Here is a 15,852-nt window from a genome sequence, read left to right on the forward strand (position 1 = left end):
ATCGAAAAGACCATACACCTGTCCGTTGGAGTCTCTCGCATGACCTATTCGAATATTCTGGCATCTTATCGACTCTGGTACCATCGTGCAACCTGAGCCTTTGCCCCTCTTGGTTGGTTTCGTTCCTCGACCCGGATCCTTGCGGTGGAGCCAGCTGGGCCTGTTCTTCCTGGGTTTGTGGGCACTGTCAGTGGTTGTGGTGATGTTGGACGTTGAATCCTTATCCGTCGCGTGATCTCTCCGTCGCGGGAACGTCCCGAGGTAGACAACGTCGTCCCCAGATTCTTCTGTAGCACACGGTTCCTTTGGGGAACATATCGGGGCCGGAATGCTGATAGCGGCTTCTCGTTTCGAGGATTGAAGCCAAGAGTCACGACTCATTATGTTATGATGGTCAAGCTGGCGGCTGCCAGTGTGCGGTGCGGTGTCCTCAGCTGTTTTCCAAAGACAAAAAGGGTTTGCCACAGTTTACCGAAGCGTCGAGCAGCTGGGGAAACTGGAAGAGGGGCTGGGGTTCATCACGTGATGATGGAATGCATCAGCATTGAGTGTTCCAGGTGTTACAATGGCACGTCACATTCGACAACAAACTTGTAAACGGCTGTTCATGTACTCCAAAGCCCTGCTGGGCCGTGATGCAACCGCCATCTAACAGTATCGGCTTTGTGACTTGGGGAAACTGTAGGACTGTAGGGTGGCGGTGTGACAAGGTGGGTTGAAGTACACGGAGTTGCGTGACAACAGCATGAGCGAGCCCAGCCGCACCTCCCGCTCGAGACATCGTGAGTCTAGCAAGCTTTGAAAGAAAAAAAAAAAAAACAAGTATTATTATTATAATTAACGTACATGATAAGCGAGCCGGTCAGTAAGATTTATGTGACGGTGGGGTTTTCCAAGGTGCTAAACCTAGCCGTGCTGGTACATGTTGGTAAAGGATCATCGCGCGTTGCCAGGCAAGAGAGATGTTGCCACGTCGGGTAATGCGCACATGGGTATTGAGTGTAACCAAGTTGTATTGATAGCTGAGGTAACTGTTACATAGGAAAGTGCAAATGAGCGTGAACTATATACTAAGGGGTTCTTTGCGTCGACCGAGGTCGACTCGAGTTGAGCAGACAGCGTTCGACTTGCATGGTCGAGGTATGTCGAATCGACTTCCGTTCGACATGTGTTGCCAGCTACCATGGGCCTACTCTTTCTGCCGTCCCTAACCACCTAGCCGCTTGCTAGGCCTCGTCATGGGCCGTGACAGCTAAAGCTTGATGAGATTAAGTTGAACGATGTAATGGTGCACCTCAACCGTCACGCCACAGGGCAAAAGATTGGGCTCCACGAGCCTCAATGTCGGCCGTTCCCGCCAGGAGATTTTGAGGCCCCACCAAATATGTGTAAAACCACCCTTGTGATACGATGTGGCAAGTTGGAATGATCACTACCCCGCACAGAATGACAATGGCTACAAATGAACCTTCTCGGGGCCACATTATGAGTAACTTTTTCAACTGCTCAGTTCTTCATCCACAAAACTACGCTATCGAGAATATCTCACTTACAACAAGAGTAAAACGACCTCAACCATCATGGATACCACCGCTGCTTCTCTCAACGTCCCTAGCATCTCATCGTCCATCCCCCTTCCGGGCATTCCAGATACGAACCCCGTTTTGGACTCGTCCGTTCGTCCGCTGAGCTCCAGCTATACAATCGTCTCTTCTGAGCAGGGCGTCGGAGCACCGTTCGATGCCATCCGGCGACTCTTTGATCATCTCCGAGCCAACCCTGAGAATGCATCCTCCCTCAATGCTACTTATCCCAAGCGCGGCATTTTCAAGACGGCTGCCACGCACAATGCCTCTTCTGATCAGAAGTTTACCATCGACTTGTCACCGGCCCGTAATGGCCGGATCCCCGACGATCTGCGGAATGCCCTAGCTGCAGCCGGGTTCAACGAGGTCTTGGGCTTCTTTGACATGGTAAACGACACCCTCTGCCTCAGAGTGCGCTACCTGATCCTCTGCCAACATAAACCCAGCACGACCGGTGTATCCCTTAGGAAGTACACGGCCGTCACAAACGAGAAAAGCCTAAGAAGTTTAAAACTAATAATACTTTAATAATATCTAATATATTACTTAACTGATTTATATTGTAATAATTAAAAAATATATTAAAGAAATCCTTAAATGAAATTAATTTAAACCCTTTAACAAGATCCTATATATATTACAAGCTTTCTTAACCTCTTACTTAGCTTTTATAATCCATTATCCTACTTAATTTAATCTACAAAGTCCTAGACGGGATTATTTAAAGATATCAGACCCTAAAAGGGTTATCCTTTAACTGAAATCTGGAACAAGAACAAAAATAGCTAGTTGCGATAGGTGACATGACAACAACTACCTGAAAACTCTCTTAGCTTAGCTCCCGCTAGCGAAAGTCCCAGATTGGCCATTCCGGGTTTCTTTCTTTCTTTCTTCTTTTTTCCTTTTTGCCTTGTCTTCTTTGGCTCAAGTTCATCTCTCTCGATTGGTTTGGTACAACAAGCCTCAGCATACCTAGAATCTATCTCGTAACCAGACGACGCCATTAACTTTCTAACCTTGCTTCTCTTTTGGCCTAAAATCTCTTTCAACTTGTAACGTCACTGAGTAAACAAACCTTTTGGTATCGATGACAGGTGAGCTGCAAAGCTAAATTTGTCGCCTGCGCGGAGAATCGATAGGTAAAAAGAAGCGCCATCTTCGTCCAAATGTATCCGCCCGCCTCCCGCAAGTTACTTATTGCCTGAGAAATTTCGAACAATTCTAGGACCCTCTCAATTGACCTGGGTGATAAAATACATTATACAAACTATAGCGAGAATTAGAGGTCGGTGGTACCCGGTCCTGGGAAAGAACAGGACTTAATCAAGGTCTAGTCATGTGCTTCAAAGAAAGCCTGCAAACAAGGAGAGACCCCACATTTCATACGTCAACACACTAGGGTAGGTAGACATCAACACACCGCCAGTGCCTGGTTCCTACAATCTGAAGTCGCCTTGTATGAGATAGTAGTCCGCCCGGTGTTTCTTTCTAGTCCTATGCTTAGCTGAAGCAAAGGGATCGTTAATGAGATTCAGGTCTGGTGAATATGCTGGCTAGCACTCGATCATCACGCTAGCCTTAGCAAGTTCTTTTTTGGGCTGTGGGGAGAAGAGAGAAGAAATGAAAGAAAGCACCGTCCACGAAGATGACTTGTTTTGGCTTTGGATACCTACCAAAGAAGGTTAGCTGTCCTAACCAAGCTACATGCATACATTCCACAATAGGTCTGTAACGGGACGCTGCATTTGGGGCAACGCAGGTCGTGCGAGCTACATTGAGTTCCCACCTTGATGCCCGCTTTTGGCCCGGCAATCGCGTCCATTTATCACTGACAAGGGTGCCATCGTGACGAGTGGAAAACGGCCGTCATACCTTAATATGACTGAATTTGGCTCCCGCAATTTACGATGCCTATGTGTACCTTCCATCAGCTTTTTTGCCTTCTCATCTTTTCTCCTTAAAATCTTGGTTTTTCTTTCATCTTTCCTTCATCTTTCCTAGCTTCGAAAAACAAGAATTATTTCTTAACGGCTAATCATAAGGACTTTTCAATTTAACAAGGCAATCGATGCGTAGCTGTCTCCTTCGAAAGTAGAAGCGCATTGATATTCTAGGTTAGTATAACCATCATGGCGGATATGATCTCTAAACTGCCGGTTGAGATCTTGAACATGATTATTAGATATGTTGAGTATTTCCCTTGATACCTGATAACCATTTAGTCTACTTACTGCGGACCGGAGAGGGCATGATTAGCTAATGGGGTTAGGTCACCATTGACGAAGACCGCAAGTCGCTCACTAAAGTGTCAAGAATTATACGGTACGTCGCGTTGCCAAAGCTCTGGCACTCACTTGACGTCAGGCCTACCGGGCCATTCTCGTTGCACGAGCTACCACAGAACTTGCCGCCAACAATGCCCTGGAGATACGTCAGGCACCTCCATTTCAAAATAGACTTTTATAAGCCGTGGTGGGCAGATTGTCCTCATAGGGCATTATACACCCAGGATGATATATGGACCGAGATCGAGTCCGACTCGGATCTCGACGCATCCGGCGACGGCGCCATAAGGTCCGACTATCGTCCATATGAGGGGTTTTCAAACCATTCTCGTGATTTTGAGCATCTTGCGTTTACCGCCGGGTTGATTGTTAATGAGATCGGCGATAATCGTCTAGACACCTTCAGGTATGGCAACGCGAGCACATGCTTGAATCGTCCGACTCTAACGATATGCGACAGTTGGGAACTGGAAACATGTATTCCAGAAGCCATTCTTGGGCCCCGGGGTATTATCACTACACGTCAGAGATTGCTCCGCGCTTTGAGTATCATCACAAACCCTTGTTGCCATGAAAAGCCAACCATGCGGGCGACTCAGGGATCGGCCATCGATTTGGGCAACTTTCGGAAGCTGAAAAGCTTGCAATGGAGAGCACCTCGTTCAGAAGACACCTTGACCTTGTTATCTGCCTTGTCAAGGAACCGACGACATCTAGAGCGACTTGAGCTAGACCTAGGAGAATGCCATGATGATAAGGGTGAACATTCACCATCTGAACAGGAATCACTTATCCACGATTCTGCATTCTTGAGAAAGATTCTTCGCATCCAACCTGCTCCGTCGATGCCGGTGTTTCCAGAACTAAGAGAGCTGTTTCTTTTGTCTACCACTATCGGGCCTGGATTAGCTCGAGGACTTGATTTCGACACGTTGGTCTCGCTTCGCTTCCGCGACTGCCACGGGTTGCCTGGATTTTTCGCCACTCTGGTGGAACTACGGGTACAACCTAAAATTAAGGCGTTTGAGATTTACAGCAGTAATGAGTTTAAAGATTTTGTCAGTCAAGAGGAAGAGCTGAAAGACGCGGTCATGCGTTTTCTTGGCTCCTTCAGTGGACTAACCGATCTAGCCTTGCGGCTAACATCAGGTCCGTGGTTCCCGAAAAGTGAGTTTTGGTCAAGTATCTTGGCTCATCGGTCCACACTCCAGAATTGCGTGTTGGATGAGCTGTGGGGCTCTTGTTGGTCATCTGAACTTGCTTCGGAACCATTTTTCTTACGGTTGGAAAATTGTCCGTCTTCTAATCCTTTGGGGTTTCTCGACGTTCAGTGCCTAGGTGTGAAACACGAAATCAAACATCTTGTGAGTAATCTCCAAAGTGATGGTATATCAGAACTGATCGTGTGATTTTGCCCCGTTCGAATGTAACTAATATATGTTTTCTCAAGAGATCCATGCTCCTTCCGTTTGCTTCAAAAAGTTGCCTCGAGCTTCTCCATCTTCGTTTCTCATATTTCGATTCCAGGGTTTGGGAATGCATCAATCGAAGTTGGGGAGCATCCGCAACCGCAGCTACCAATATCGAGGAGACGGATTCGACCGGCGTTTTGTACGGTGCTCAAGATTGGGGCTCTCAATTGCGCAAGGAGAGGGTATCCGGCGATGCCTCGTCGCCGTCAACTTATCGCCTTCAAAAAGAGTTTTGCGATCTCATAGAATGGGCTTTCGGACCTCAAGGGATATGTTCTCTTCGCACCGTCGCCGTAGGTGACTTCTCTGCCACGGGTCCGTGTGACGGCAGACTTTGCATTTCAGTTGACAGTCACGGCATACTCAGTGTTTTAAAAGGAAGGGACAAAAGGATGGCCTACCCACTGGAGAAGTTTCGAGAATTTGTACGGTCAGAAACCGTCAGTCTCAACTACGATATCTTGTAACGGAACTACCAGTACCTATTTCCCAACCCTTCAAGTTGAATTTTGCAGCCAAGATAACCAGTACTTCAACGTCCTACGGGCAACATGTATTGTCCATTACCATCTACCAAATGCCTTATTTAGAGCTACAGATCGGATTGTTGTCGAAACCTTATCCTACGTCTGACTGAATATTCACTCAGATGAGGGGCGGCTTCAAGGCGGGTGACCCATCCTGCTATGGACAGACCTAAGCGTCTCTTTGCACTCGCTAGCTCGTCTTAACGACAGCGTGTCTGTTGAAATGGGACAATGATTACTATCCTCGTCAACGCTACGACTCAACTAGGCTTAGGTAACAGATCGCTCTCCGTAGGTTGAACATAGGTTCAAGAGACCGACCTTGTCCGGTTCTTAGAGGAAAACAGTACAATTAAATCATCTCTTGATTCTCTTCTGCATGTGTCATGCTTGTCTCATTCATGCTACCAAAACGCCTCGTCTTAGCCTTTATCACGCTTCCCGTACTTAACCATATAGTTCAGAGTCTCATGGGCGCCAGCATCAAGAAGGAGTCCCGTGATGTTCCTGTAAAAGTGATCTTCGTTGCAGCGTCGCGGTTAGGTGCCGTCAAATCTATCGGGACAGAGACGGTGAATGATCCAGGAGCCTAGAGAGCGAGTCAGAGCGAAGGTCGGTTGATGAAGTAGTTGTGGAGCGCATGATACGCTCCTTGAGCCGAGGGAGACTGGAGCTGGCTCAGCGAGAGCTAGAGCTCTCCGGCTAGACGGCTGACGAAGGGACCAGGGAGCTGATCAGAAGCCTGTCGCTATACGGATTTCGGCAGCCAATGTCAAGGGAGCATCGTCTCAGCCTGCGACGCAGGATCAAGTCGCTCATCATCCCTTTGTTCCATCCTCGCTTGACTCAGTTTGATAGGTCTGCTTGAAGACCAATTTCTTCAAGTGTTCAGCATCCTATCTTCCGCAGCTGAAGCATGGTCTGTTAACCTGAGGCTGTTGGAGGTTAGCATCTCCTCGCTTCGATGATTAGTATGTTATATCCCTCGATTCGCTCCCAGTCTTCCCGTCTCCGTTGCAAACTTGACCGTCGCCCGCACCGCCTGTAGGTTAGGTGCCCATTTCTGCTCATCCGACGTCGATTTGCCTCCTAGAAAGGACTAAAGGTTTGCCATCATGTTTTGTCCAACTTGTCGCATGCCTTCACACTCTGCCTCCCACTTTGTGTACCGGAACAGAAAGTGTTCCATTGTCTCGGCTGTTTATCCACAGTCCATTTGGGCTAGTTTTGTTGGAGAGCGAGAGATAAAGGTTTAAAACCTCGCTGCCGGTCCGCTTGGAGCAGTGTCCTTTACTGGGAGTTCCGCTTTGGGAGGCACCGCAATATTTCAAAATCGTGCAATTCATACGCTTCCGGAATGCCTCAAGGTAAGATTCCATCTCCTAGAATTACCTTCATTGACCTCTCCCGAATGTTTCGCCGCGATGCGAGATGCGGAGCGCGACGTGTTTGCGCGCCAAATCCACTCCCGCCAACACAATGCCAGCTCCTGCCGCATGATGGACAAGACGAGAGCTAACCTCCTGCAGCTTCTAGCCACGACCAACCTTCGAATGAGGGCAAATTTACGGCTCTCACTCCTGCAAGCCGAAGGTCAACCTCAGACGGCCCACTGTTGGTTGTTGACAGTGACATAGTTGAAGCTCCCAAAGGTGTTGCCACGAGCGAGAGCGATGAAGAGGAAGCTGATGGCGAGCTTGGCGATGGCCTGTGAGCTGTTTGTCTGCCATAATCTTTATGTGATACTCACAAATCTCAGTTTTCTTGTAGAGACGATTAGGGACCACAGGATTGATGAAAATGTGACCGTGTTTCATAATGGTTATGGTGGTTGTGCCTATGACTGACTTCATTTTAGGGCAACCTCATGTTTCAGGTTAAGTGGAAGGGTTTTGAGAGCGAGAAAGAATTGACTTGGGAACCCGAAGAGAATCTCAAGTACGTACTAGGCATTTCCGCTTTATCCTTCAAATTTTCTTACCAGCGTATTTCTTTAAGGGTAGCGGGTGACGAGATTCTCGATAAGTATTTTGACACCATAGGGGGGAGGCTCAAGATCAAGGGACCAGCTGGGGCGGCCAAGACAAAAGGGCGTAAATGGACGATAACTGGCACTTCCACCAAAAAGCCTAAGCGAATCCGACAAAACTATGGGCACGGTACCGATGAGACATTGCCAATGACAGCGAATAAATGGAGTCTTCCTTCGGGGTTGTGGGAGGATGAGATTGAGATGATAGGCGCTTGTGAGGAAGACGATGACGGAAAGCTGATCGTTTATCTTATCTGGAAGAACGGCCAGAAGACCAAGCACGACACGAAGATCATTTACAAGAAGTGCCCGCAGAAGGTTGCCCATCCTTTCGTCACGCTATTAGCTTGTAGGTTTCCGCGCTGACACGGACTAGATGCTCCAGTTTTACGAGGCACACGTCAAGATTATTGAAAAAGAGGACAATGCCATGAGAGAAGGCACGGGGGCCTTCTAGGGCTGTTACACTCATATCATGTCGCTTCCTTCATCAACACAGGAGGGCCGCTGAGCGGGACGCCAAAAGCCGGTTTCAGCCTCCTGTAGATGTAGACAGACCATTGAAGTTGTCCACATGGACTTTCCCTGCATTCCAGCCTAAGTCTCTTCTGTTCTGGATCGCCTAACACTCCTTGCTTACACTATCTCCATGTTATTTCTCCCTGTTCCCGCAGCTGGCTGGCGTGTTCTGTGTGTCTGGTTCCCAGTTACCTTTGGGGATCAACTAATGTGTCCCCAAGGGTCCTGGTATACCCCTCTGTGCGCCCTCATATTATACTAAGAAGTTCAGGTCTGAACCTATTCCTAGCCAAAGGCGCTGCAGCCTCAGCCAAGTGGACCCAGTACCCGGTGTCCGCCCATTCTCTCGACGTGCTTCCGGTTGCCGTGGGTTGCCATCTCGCGGTTGTGCGGTATTCAGCCCTACCAGGTCAGTCTGATGCTTCGCATCTGTCTCCGCTTTGGTTGCTCTCCAAATCAACAGGATCCAGTGTAGTAACAGTCCCGCAAGCCGGTCGAGGAACGTACATCACCAGTGAGTGCAACAAAAATCCCTCAAACTCTCATCCTTTCACATGATCATCTATTCCTTGGCCACCAACCGCAATCTGCATGTTGATCGAGAAAAAAACTTGTCTACTGCTAACGTGAGGCGGGCTGCTTCCAGTGTCTGCCCCGCTGACTTAGGAGCGTGGCCGGCTGGATGGCGTCGGGTTCAAGCCCGTCCTAGACGTGCTGCGAATCAAGGCTCTCCCTGATGAGGACCAACGCCGTTGCGAGCGCCATGCCAATAGTCGAGATTAACACACAACGCTCTAAACTTCACACAGAGCCGCGTAGCTTTCGCCGATTGTCCTACAACTTCGCCCCTCAGGTTCCGGTTTGCAGCCGTGCCGCAGAGTATCGTCTCCTCCAACTCCGCCATTGTCAATCGTCGTCGCCAATCGGGTTCGTCAAAGTAGACCCTGGAACTCAGCATGCATACGAGAAGCCTGATTAACAAACATTCTCTCTCGACTAACAGACTTCTAATGGGATCTACATCTCTACTCATATAAGCCCAGTCTGAGTGCTACGGTGCGGAACGACAGGGGTAAAGACTGAGTTTAATGTCCTTAGATCGAGTTCAATTCTCGTTATCTGTGAGTTTCCTTCCTTTATTGACCAAAAAGAGGATCCAGTGGCCACAGCAGAGACGCTTCCTCCTTTTCCTCCTTTTCCTCCTCCAATCCACGAGATTGTCCATTACACTAAATGTAGTGAGACTTGGCAAATTAGATGTACCATAGGTCGAAGTACTGACCTTGCTGTGGCGGTCGACCTGTGGCACTCCCAGTGCCTGCTCCTGTTCTTCTGGATGTAAACCAGGGGAATATAGGGCCTGTCTGTATGGGATGGTCGCTAGATCTGGTTGTGTGTTGCGGGCAAAGACCGGCATTGAGGCCCGAACTACGGCAGTAGGATCTGGGAACACGAAGGCTGGCTTGGTACCTAGATTAACCGGAGGCGGTGTCATTGTGAAACAGCAGCAGCTAGGTCCTGGGCATGGCTCCTCGAGGCTTGCGGCTACCATCGAGGTTTGTTCTTCCGAAAGGTTGATAGGACTTGGCCAGAGGGCGTCGCCGCCGAATACGCCGACGGCACTTTGCTGATCCGAGATATTGAACACACCCAGACGTCCTTCAGTTGCGGATAGGGTCGGTGGGTAACTTGCCGAGGTACCGTCGAACGAACGTCGTAGGGATGAACCGGGACAGAAGGTGAGACTATGTGCTCGATTAGATGCTGATCGGCGCCCGATTAAGAGACATACCTAGTGCCACCGACGCTGTCAAGTTGACCACTTCTGATCATTTTCTGATCCTGTTCCGGGAACCACTGCTTCATGGGGCCATCGTCAGGTTGAGGAGGTACTATAGTAACGGCATCGAATTCGCCCCACTCACAACCTCCAGTTCCCATAGTCGAACTGTTGCTGGAAGAAGGAGAGTAAGTGAAGATGAGACTCATCATATCGGCCTGGCTGGTGAAAAGTTTGCTGTCTAGCTCTCTACGACAACAAGGTGCTTTAGTACACAAGGGCGAGGATGCTGGAGGCGTTGCTTGGCAGGGGCTAACTTGTTAGTACGGGTCCTGCTGATGCAGATGCGCTGCTTAATATCAAAGACCCACAGCTCAGAAAGTGATCAGCCCAGATATTTGCGAGCATCCATGGAGGACGCCAAGGGGGCTTCGATACCATGGAGGTCACCATGGAGGCTGCGGCAAAGGGAATTGAGGGTTTTAGCTCGCTAGGGCCGAGTGGACACTAGACTACTTGGGGATATGCTACTATTACGGGACCAACAGATCAGCATGTGCCAGGGTTTGGGGATGTTGGACGGAGTGCCGTGGGGAACAGGTCATGGTTGTGTGGCAAGTGCCCGGGAGACAATGCCACTTCCTACAGTCCATGAGACGAGTGCTACCTAGGCAATGCACTTTGTTCACATCTCGCACTCGTACGTAATCTTATTACGATTTATCGGGCCGATGTTAATGGCTGGGCCAGCAAGATCAGCTTGGCCACGCAAGGAGACCCGGACCCAAAGCTGAAGCCAGACTCAACAGCGGCACGATCATGCGATCATTTGGCAAGATGATCTCGTTTACGGCGGAGCACGGCTGGGTCCTGGAGAGAAAAGCGTCGGCGTCATGCGGTACGGGGTTCGTTGACATGCCAATACTGTGGCCGGGCTCCTTCTAAGAGGGGAGGTCAATAGATCAACAAGGAAGGATAAATCAAGCCAGCCGATTGGAATGGGCATCATATCAAGCTACCTATTAGGGTCTGGACTGAGGTGGTGGCTCTTATCACAATACCATAACGGACAGGGATAGTGTATTGCTTTGAATGGCAGATCAATTCCCCGGCTTACCCATGCTTGCGTACGTGCGCTTCTCCGGGATCCCCGCTCCCTCTATCCCAGCTTGTACGCCTTTCATTGACGTGGGGAAGCAGCTCGGAATCTATAGGGTTGGAGTTGCAATCGTCGTTATGGGAGACGAGAACATCCCCGTCTAATTGTGATAAAGCAAGATTGCGGGAGTAGACGATGATGTGTTGTTCTTGAATGGTCTCAGTTGTATATGTCCGAGAGGAGCACAGCTCCTTACATTGTTTCCACATCTCAGCCACCAGCAGGTCGGACCGTCTGTCATACGGTCCCAGCAAGCGGTGCACCTTAGCCGTCAAGCCGGAGGACAGAAGATTGGGTTATGTAACCGCTATCTATCATAGCAATTACAGTAGGTGCTTCAGCTGCCTAAATGGGGCTTACAGCGCTGTTGCGGGGGACCAAGCCGTGACCGCCTCAAGTCTCGCGTGCAAGGTCTTGGACCAGTAAAATCCATCCAACCACAGCGAGATCGCCCAGCTCACTCAATGATCCTGGGAACCCCTCTTAGTATATACCTAATACACACTCGTTTGCACCTCCCTATGCCACAGCTGCCTTAGCTATCAATACAACTTGGTTACGCTCAATAATATTGAGCACATTACCAGACGTGACAGCCAGTTGTTCAAGACCACGCGACTGGCCTCTCTACCAACATAAACCCAGCACGACCGGTTTATCCCTTAGGAACACCACGATCGTCACATCACCAAGCCTTGAAAATCTTCACTATATTCCCCTTCGTTCTTATCTCTACCTATCCAAACGGCCCCAACGTGAGAGAGATGGCCGATGCCGAGCTCCTTACCAGCCGCCTCGCAAGTTTGACCCTCCAGAGTAAGGTATGGTCGAGCTCGCTCCCTAAAAGGGGAGAAGTCAATATATTAACAAAGCTGATGGTTCTCAACACCAAGAGACGATGTAGTCGTTACCGCAACCAGCGCCGCCCTAATCGTGGCCGAAGAACGCGCGCATATATTCCGAAGCGCCCAACCCGGAAGCACAGGCGCTCTCGAGAGTTATCTCCCCCGGGAAAAAATACGGCAGTGGCAGAGGATTCGGGTAACGATACAGTCGCCGATGCATTCTACAACAGCCATACCCTCTCTGATCCAGGAACCTCCGACGCAGCTGTAAGGAACACCGATTCTGGGGATTTAATCGAAGTGCATTGCCTCGATTTGACAGATGAGATGAGAAGCATGGAGGATGCCATGGATGACGTGAAGATTATTAATATGAAGGCGGAAGAGATTTTATCTGGAATATAAACAGGATGTGAGATTGCGAGTTGGTGTTCAGGTCTTTTAAGGGTTGACAACATTTGTTACTTTAACAGTTTTCGATAAAAGATTAGTAACAACAGAGAGATTCACATAAATTCGTATTGTGCTGGGCCATTTCTGGCTCATACACCCTGTATCCATCCAAGGAGTCAACTGAGTGGGATTGAGTTCTTGGTCCGTACTCACCAACGTGGAACACACAATTATACAGGAGACTGAAAGTCTTCAGTCGTTCCTTCCAAGTGGTGGCATTAGGGTAGTCCGTAGCGGCGTTAAGCCTCATGCAATTAAAGATACTATTCTGCTTTATATTCCCCTCCACACGCCTTCTTACACACTCTTGAAACAGATCCCCTTATCCTTCACTGTTCTTCTACAAGATGCCTATTTTGTTCGATGTGAAGGGAGAACCGTCCATTTATCATGGGCTCGAGGACGTTTTCTTGTTTTACAAGCGTTTCTTGTTTGCTTTATCGACCGAGGGCCTAGACTTCATTAGCCATGACTGGTAAGCCAAATTGCCATAGGGAACGGTGATACTGATCGTAATAACTCTAATAGTCATAGTAATTGCTAATAATAGGCCTATAAGAATCCTTTATACGGTAGCAGCGGCGGCTAATGTCGTAATTCCTGGTCCAGCTGCAGTCGCGCTCGTAGTCAATGTATCGCACCGGCTGGTTGATGACCTTTGAGATTTCGCGGTGGACGAGCTGGCTTATTTGCGCTAATGAGCCACGAGAACGTGCAGCACATCTTTCACATCGCGTGAGATTGTCATATGGTCTTCTATTGGCCTCCCAGGGCATTTGAAAGCCTCAGAATTCCCACGCGGCTCTTGTGAGGATATCACACCCGAAACGATAGGTATACCAGCTAGAAGCCAAATACGAATTCTCATTCGAGATCATTTTGATACTTGTATGCCCTGAAATGCGACTGCTGATTTTATATAGAACATGGTCTGCTTGGCAAGTTAACTAGGCAAGAGGAATAGCCATCACAAGTTCATCTACTCTGCGAGAATATCTAGATATTGTGAATGGCTGTCCGATAACGGCCGTGTATATTTGTAGCTCGACATAGAAACTCTGATTATTAAAGCTGCCTTGGGCCGTTTCTATCGTAGCCGGCTGTCCGTTTTAGCAGCTTTGTATAATTGCCGCGAATTACGGCCTTTCACCAAATGGAATTGTTGCCAGCTTAACCTAGCCCTGGTAGGGCTATGGGGCTGATGCAACTAGTACTTGAACTCCCACTGCGTAATTAGATTCCTATGTTTCCCAGATCAATTTCACCTCGTCCAGGTTTCATTACGCGGTATCTCATTCAGCGTCAACTATAATCACGCTCGAACGTCCACTGGCGACTGCAATTCAACACATTCACGTGTGGAATGATATAGCTTAGTTCTCACTTGCCTGGTGTAAGTCTGGGATCCTCTTCAAAAGGGCGTTATTTCTGACATTCACCCTTGGCGATCAAGTGAGACATATGCGCAGTAAACTCTGACGGTCTTTTCTGTCAGTATCTCGAGCCGAAGAAGAGATGTTGCGGTGGCAGAGGTCGAGTTATTCACCTACATAACTTGGATGGAACTCAGTGTTATGTGGCTTCTAGGGTTATTGAGACCTAAAGATCTATGAAAACTATAATTTTGTTAAGTGTGGCCGGGTTCCTCCTTAGAGGAGGGGTTAAAAAGTGAATTGAAATTGTACGAAAGCGCAGTTCGTGGTTCACGATTGCCTTTAAATTTGACAGAAACCTATTGATCGTATTCGGAAGCTGGACAGTACGTCTTGTTGGTTGAAATATGCCCCATTTCGTGTTCACGGCCTGGCGGTCACTGTTATCTCTATTAAGGTTCACAAAGGCTGTACCAATACTTCGTGGGGCAAATTAAGAATATAGCTGGTGAGAGTCAGTCCCTGTGGGATATACTGGTTAAGCAGTCCTTCCAGCGCCTGGTACTACCGTAGATAAGACAGGTATTGGTATTGGATGCTGTACCTGGCCCTGGATGGAGAAGGGAGGAGGTTATTGGCCAACTGTCCGAGGGAGATATAGGCTTTATGGTAAATATATGTCTTAGCAACCTCTTACCGGCGTATTTATTAGATTTATAGCCTTTTTCCGGCGATGCCGCCTGGTTCTTGGGGAGATCGATGAGGTCCTGCATATGCATGGCTCCACAACTTGATTGCTTTGGTGCGGAGCGCGAACTACGTGATGCTGCTCGGTCTGGCTTGTGAATGCGCCTTCAGGGAGGGCATGCCGAGAGGATGCAGGCACCTTCTGATCATGTGCGTACGTGAGACTTTCTGTGCAGGGGTGTGAGGCCCTCTGCCGATCACCATCACCAAGCAAGTGGTTGAACATGTTGCTATATGGCCCCCTGTGAAGCTCTTTCGTTGGCCACCGCGGTATGGCACCACCCTGCGGCAGACCATATAGAGATGAGACGGCACCTCCCAGTCGCCGATCCGATTGGCCTATCCCCCCAATCACCCGGCTAGCTTGATGAACGAAGACATGCCAGCCTGCTGTCCTGACCCTAGCCTCGTATTTCTCACCCCCTTAACGAGAAATTTCAAGGTAGACATGCACACAACACCGGCCCGCTGACTGACCTTGTTAAAGTCCCTCTCACCATGCTACTTTCTCTCTGTTACTCAGGGAAAAGAATGGCTAATTACCTAACTGAATTGATAATCAACTAGGGTACTGGTATGTAGCCGGACTAATTTCATCATTCCAGGGGCTGCAAATGGGTAGAAGTCAGAACCCCTGTTTAATTAGTCCTGGGATGGAACAATGCTATAAGTAACAAGGAAGCTACTACACGCGGCACGATTCAACACTTCAGCAATGCCATGCACCATTCTCCCAGCCATCCCAAGCTATTGCAAGGCGCTCGCCTGGTCCCACTGCTCCTACATAAACCTAGATCGACCAGCTACCTGTTGCTATAGTTGGCGTTACCTAGGGACGCGCCGACCCCTCGTTGATGCGTCCACTCTTGAGGGCTGCCTAAGAAAGTACTGTCTAATGCAAGTAGCGCACCACCACTAGTTACCCAAACCTTCTAGATAAAGCCATCACTAACCTCACATAGCAATAGAAGACGACGTTGAGCATCGCTGACAGCCCTGAGAACGTGAGCCACGCCGGTGAACAAGCGCCAACCAGCAGCCACATGACCGATAGCTGGGACGCCAGAAGCGACA

General features: G+C 48.9%; 1 protein-coding gene and 1 pseudogene across 2 annotated transcripts, besides 1 other annotated feature; both read left to right on the plus strand.

Moving 5' to 3' along the window:
• Positions 1-4,002: 4,002 nt before the first annotated feature.
• NCS54_01484400 (Hypothetical protein) lies at positions 4,003-5,243 on the plus strand (the record flags this gene model as incomplete). The annotated part of the gene is made up of 3 exons (XM_053159968.1): positions 4,003-4,277; positions 4,332-5,020; positions 5,203-5,243. 3 exons carry the CDS (start codon positions 4,003-4,005, stop codon positions 5,241-5,243), a joined length of 1,005 nt encoding a protein of 334 aa, XP_053015943.1.
• A 2,158-nt stretch (positions 5,244-7,401) lies between these two features.
• NCS54_01484500 lies at positions 7,402-8,359 on the plus strand (annotated as a pseudogene). Its single transcript has 5 exons — positions 7,402-7,580; positions 7,630-7,672; positions 7,729-7,808; positions 7,869-8,220; positions 8,279-8,359.
• Positions 7,402-8,359: a sequence feature.
• Positions 8,360-15,852: the final 7,493 nt, after the last annotated feature.

This window comes from Fusarium falciforme, chromosome 13 (genome assembly GCF_026873545.1).
Source record: "Fusarium falciforme chromosome 13, complete sequence".
Taxonomy (NCBI): domain Eukaryota; kingdom Fungi; phylum Ascomycota; class Sordariomycetes; order Hypocreales; family Nectriaceae; genus Fusarium; species Fusarium falciforme.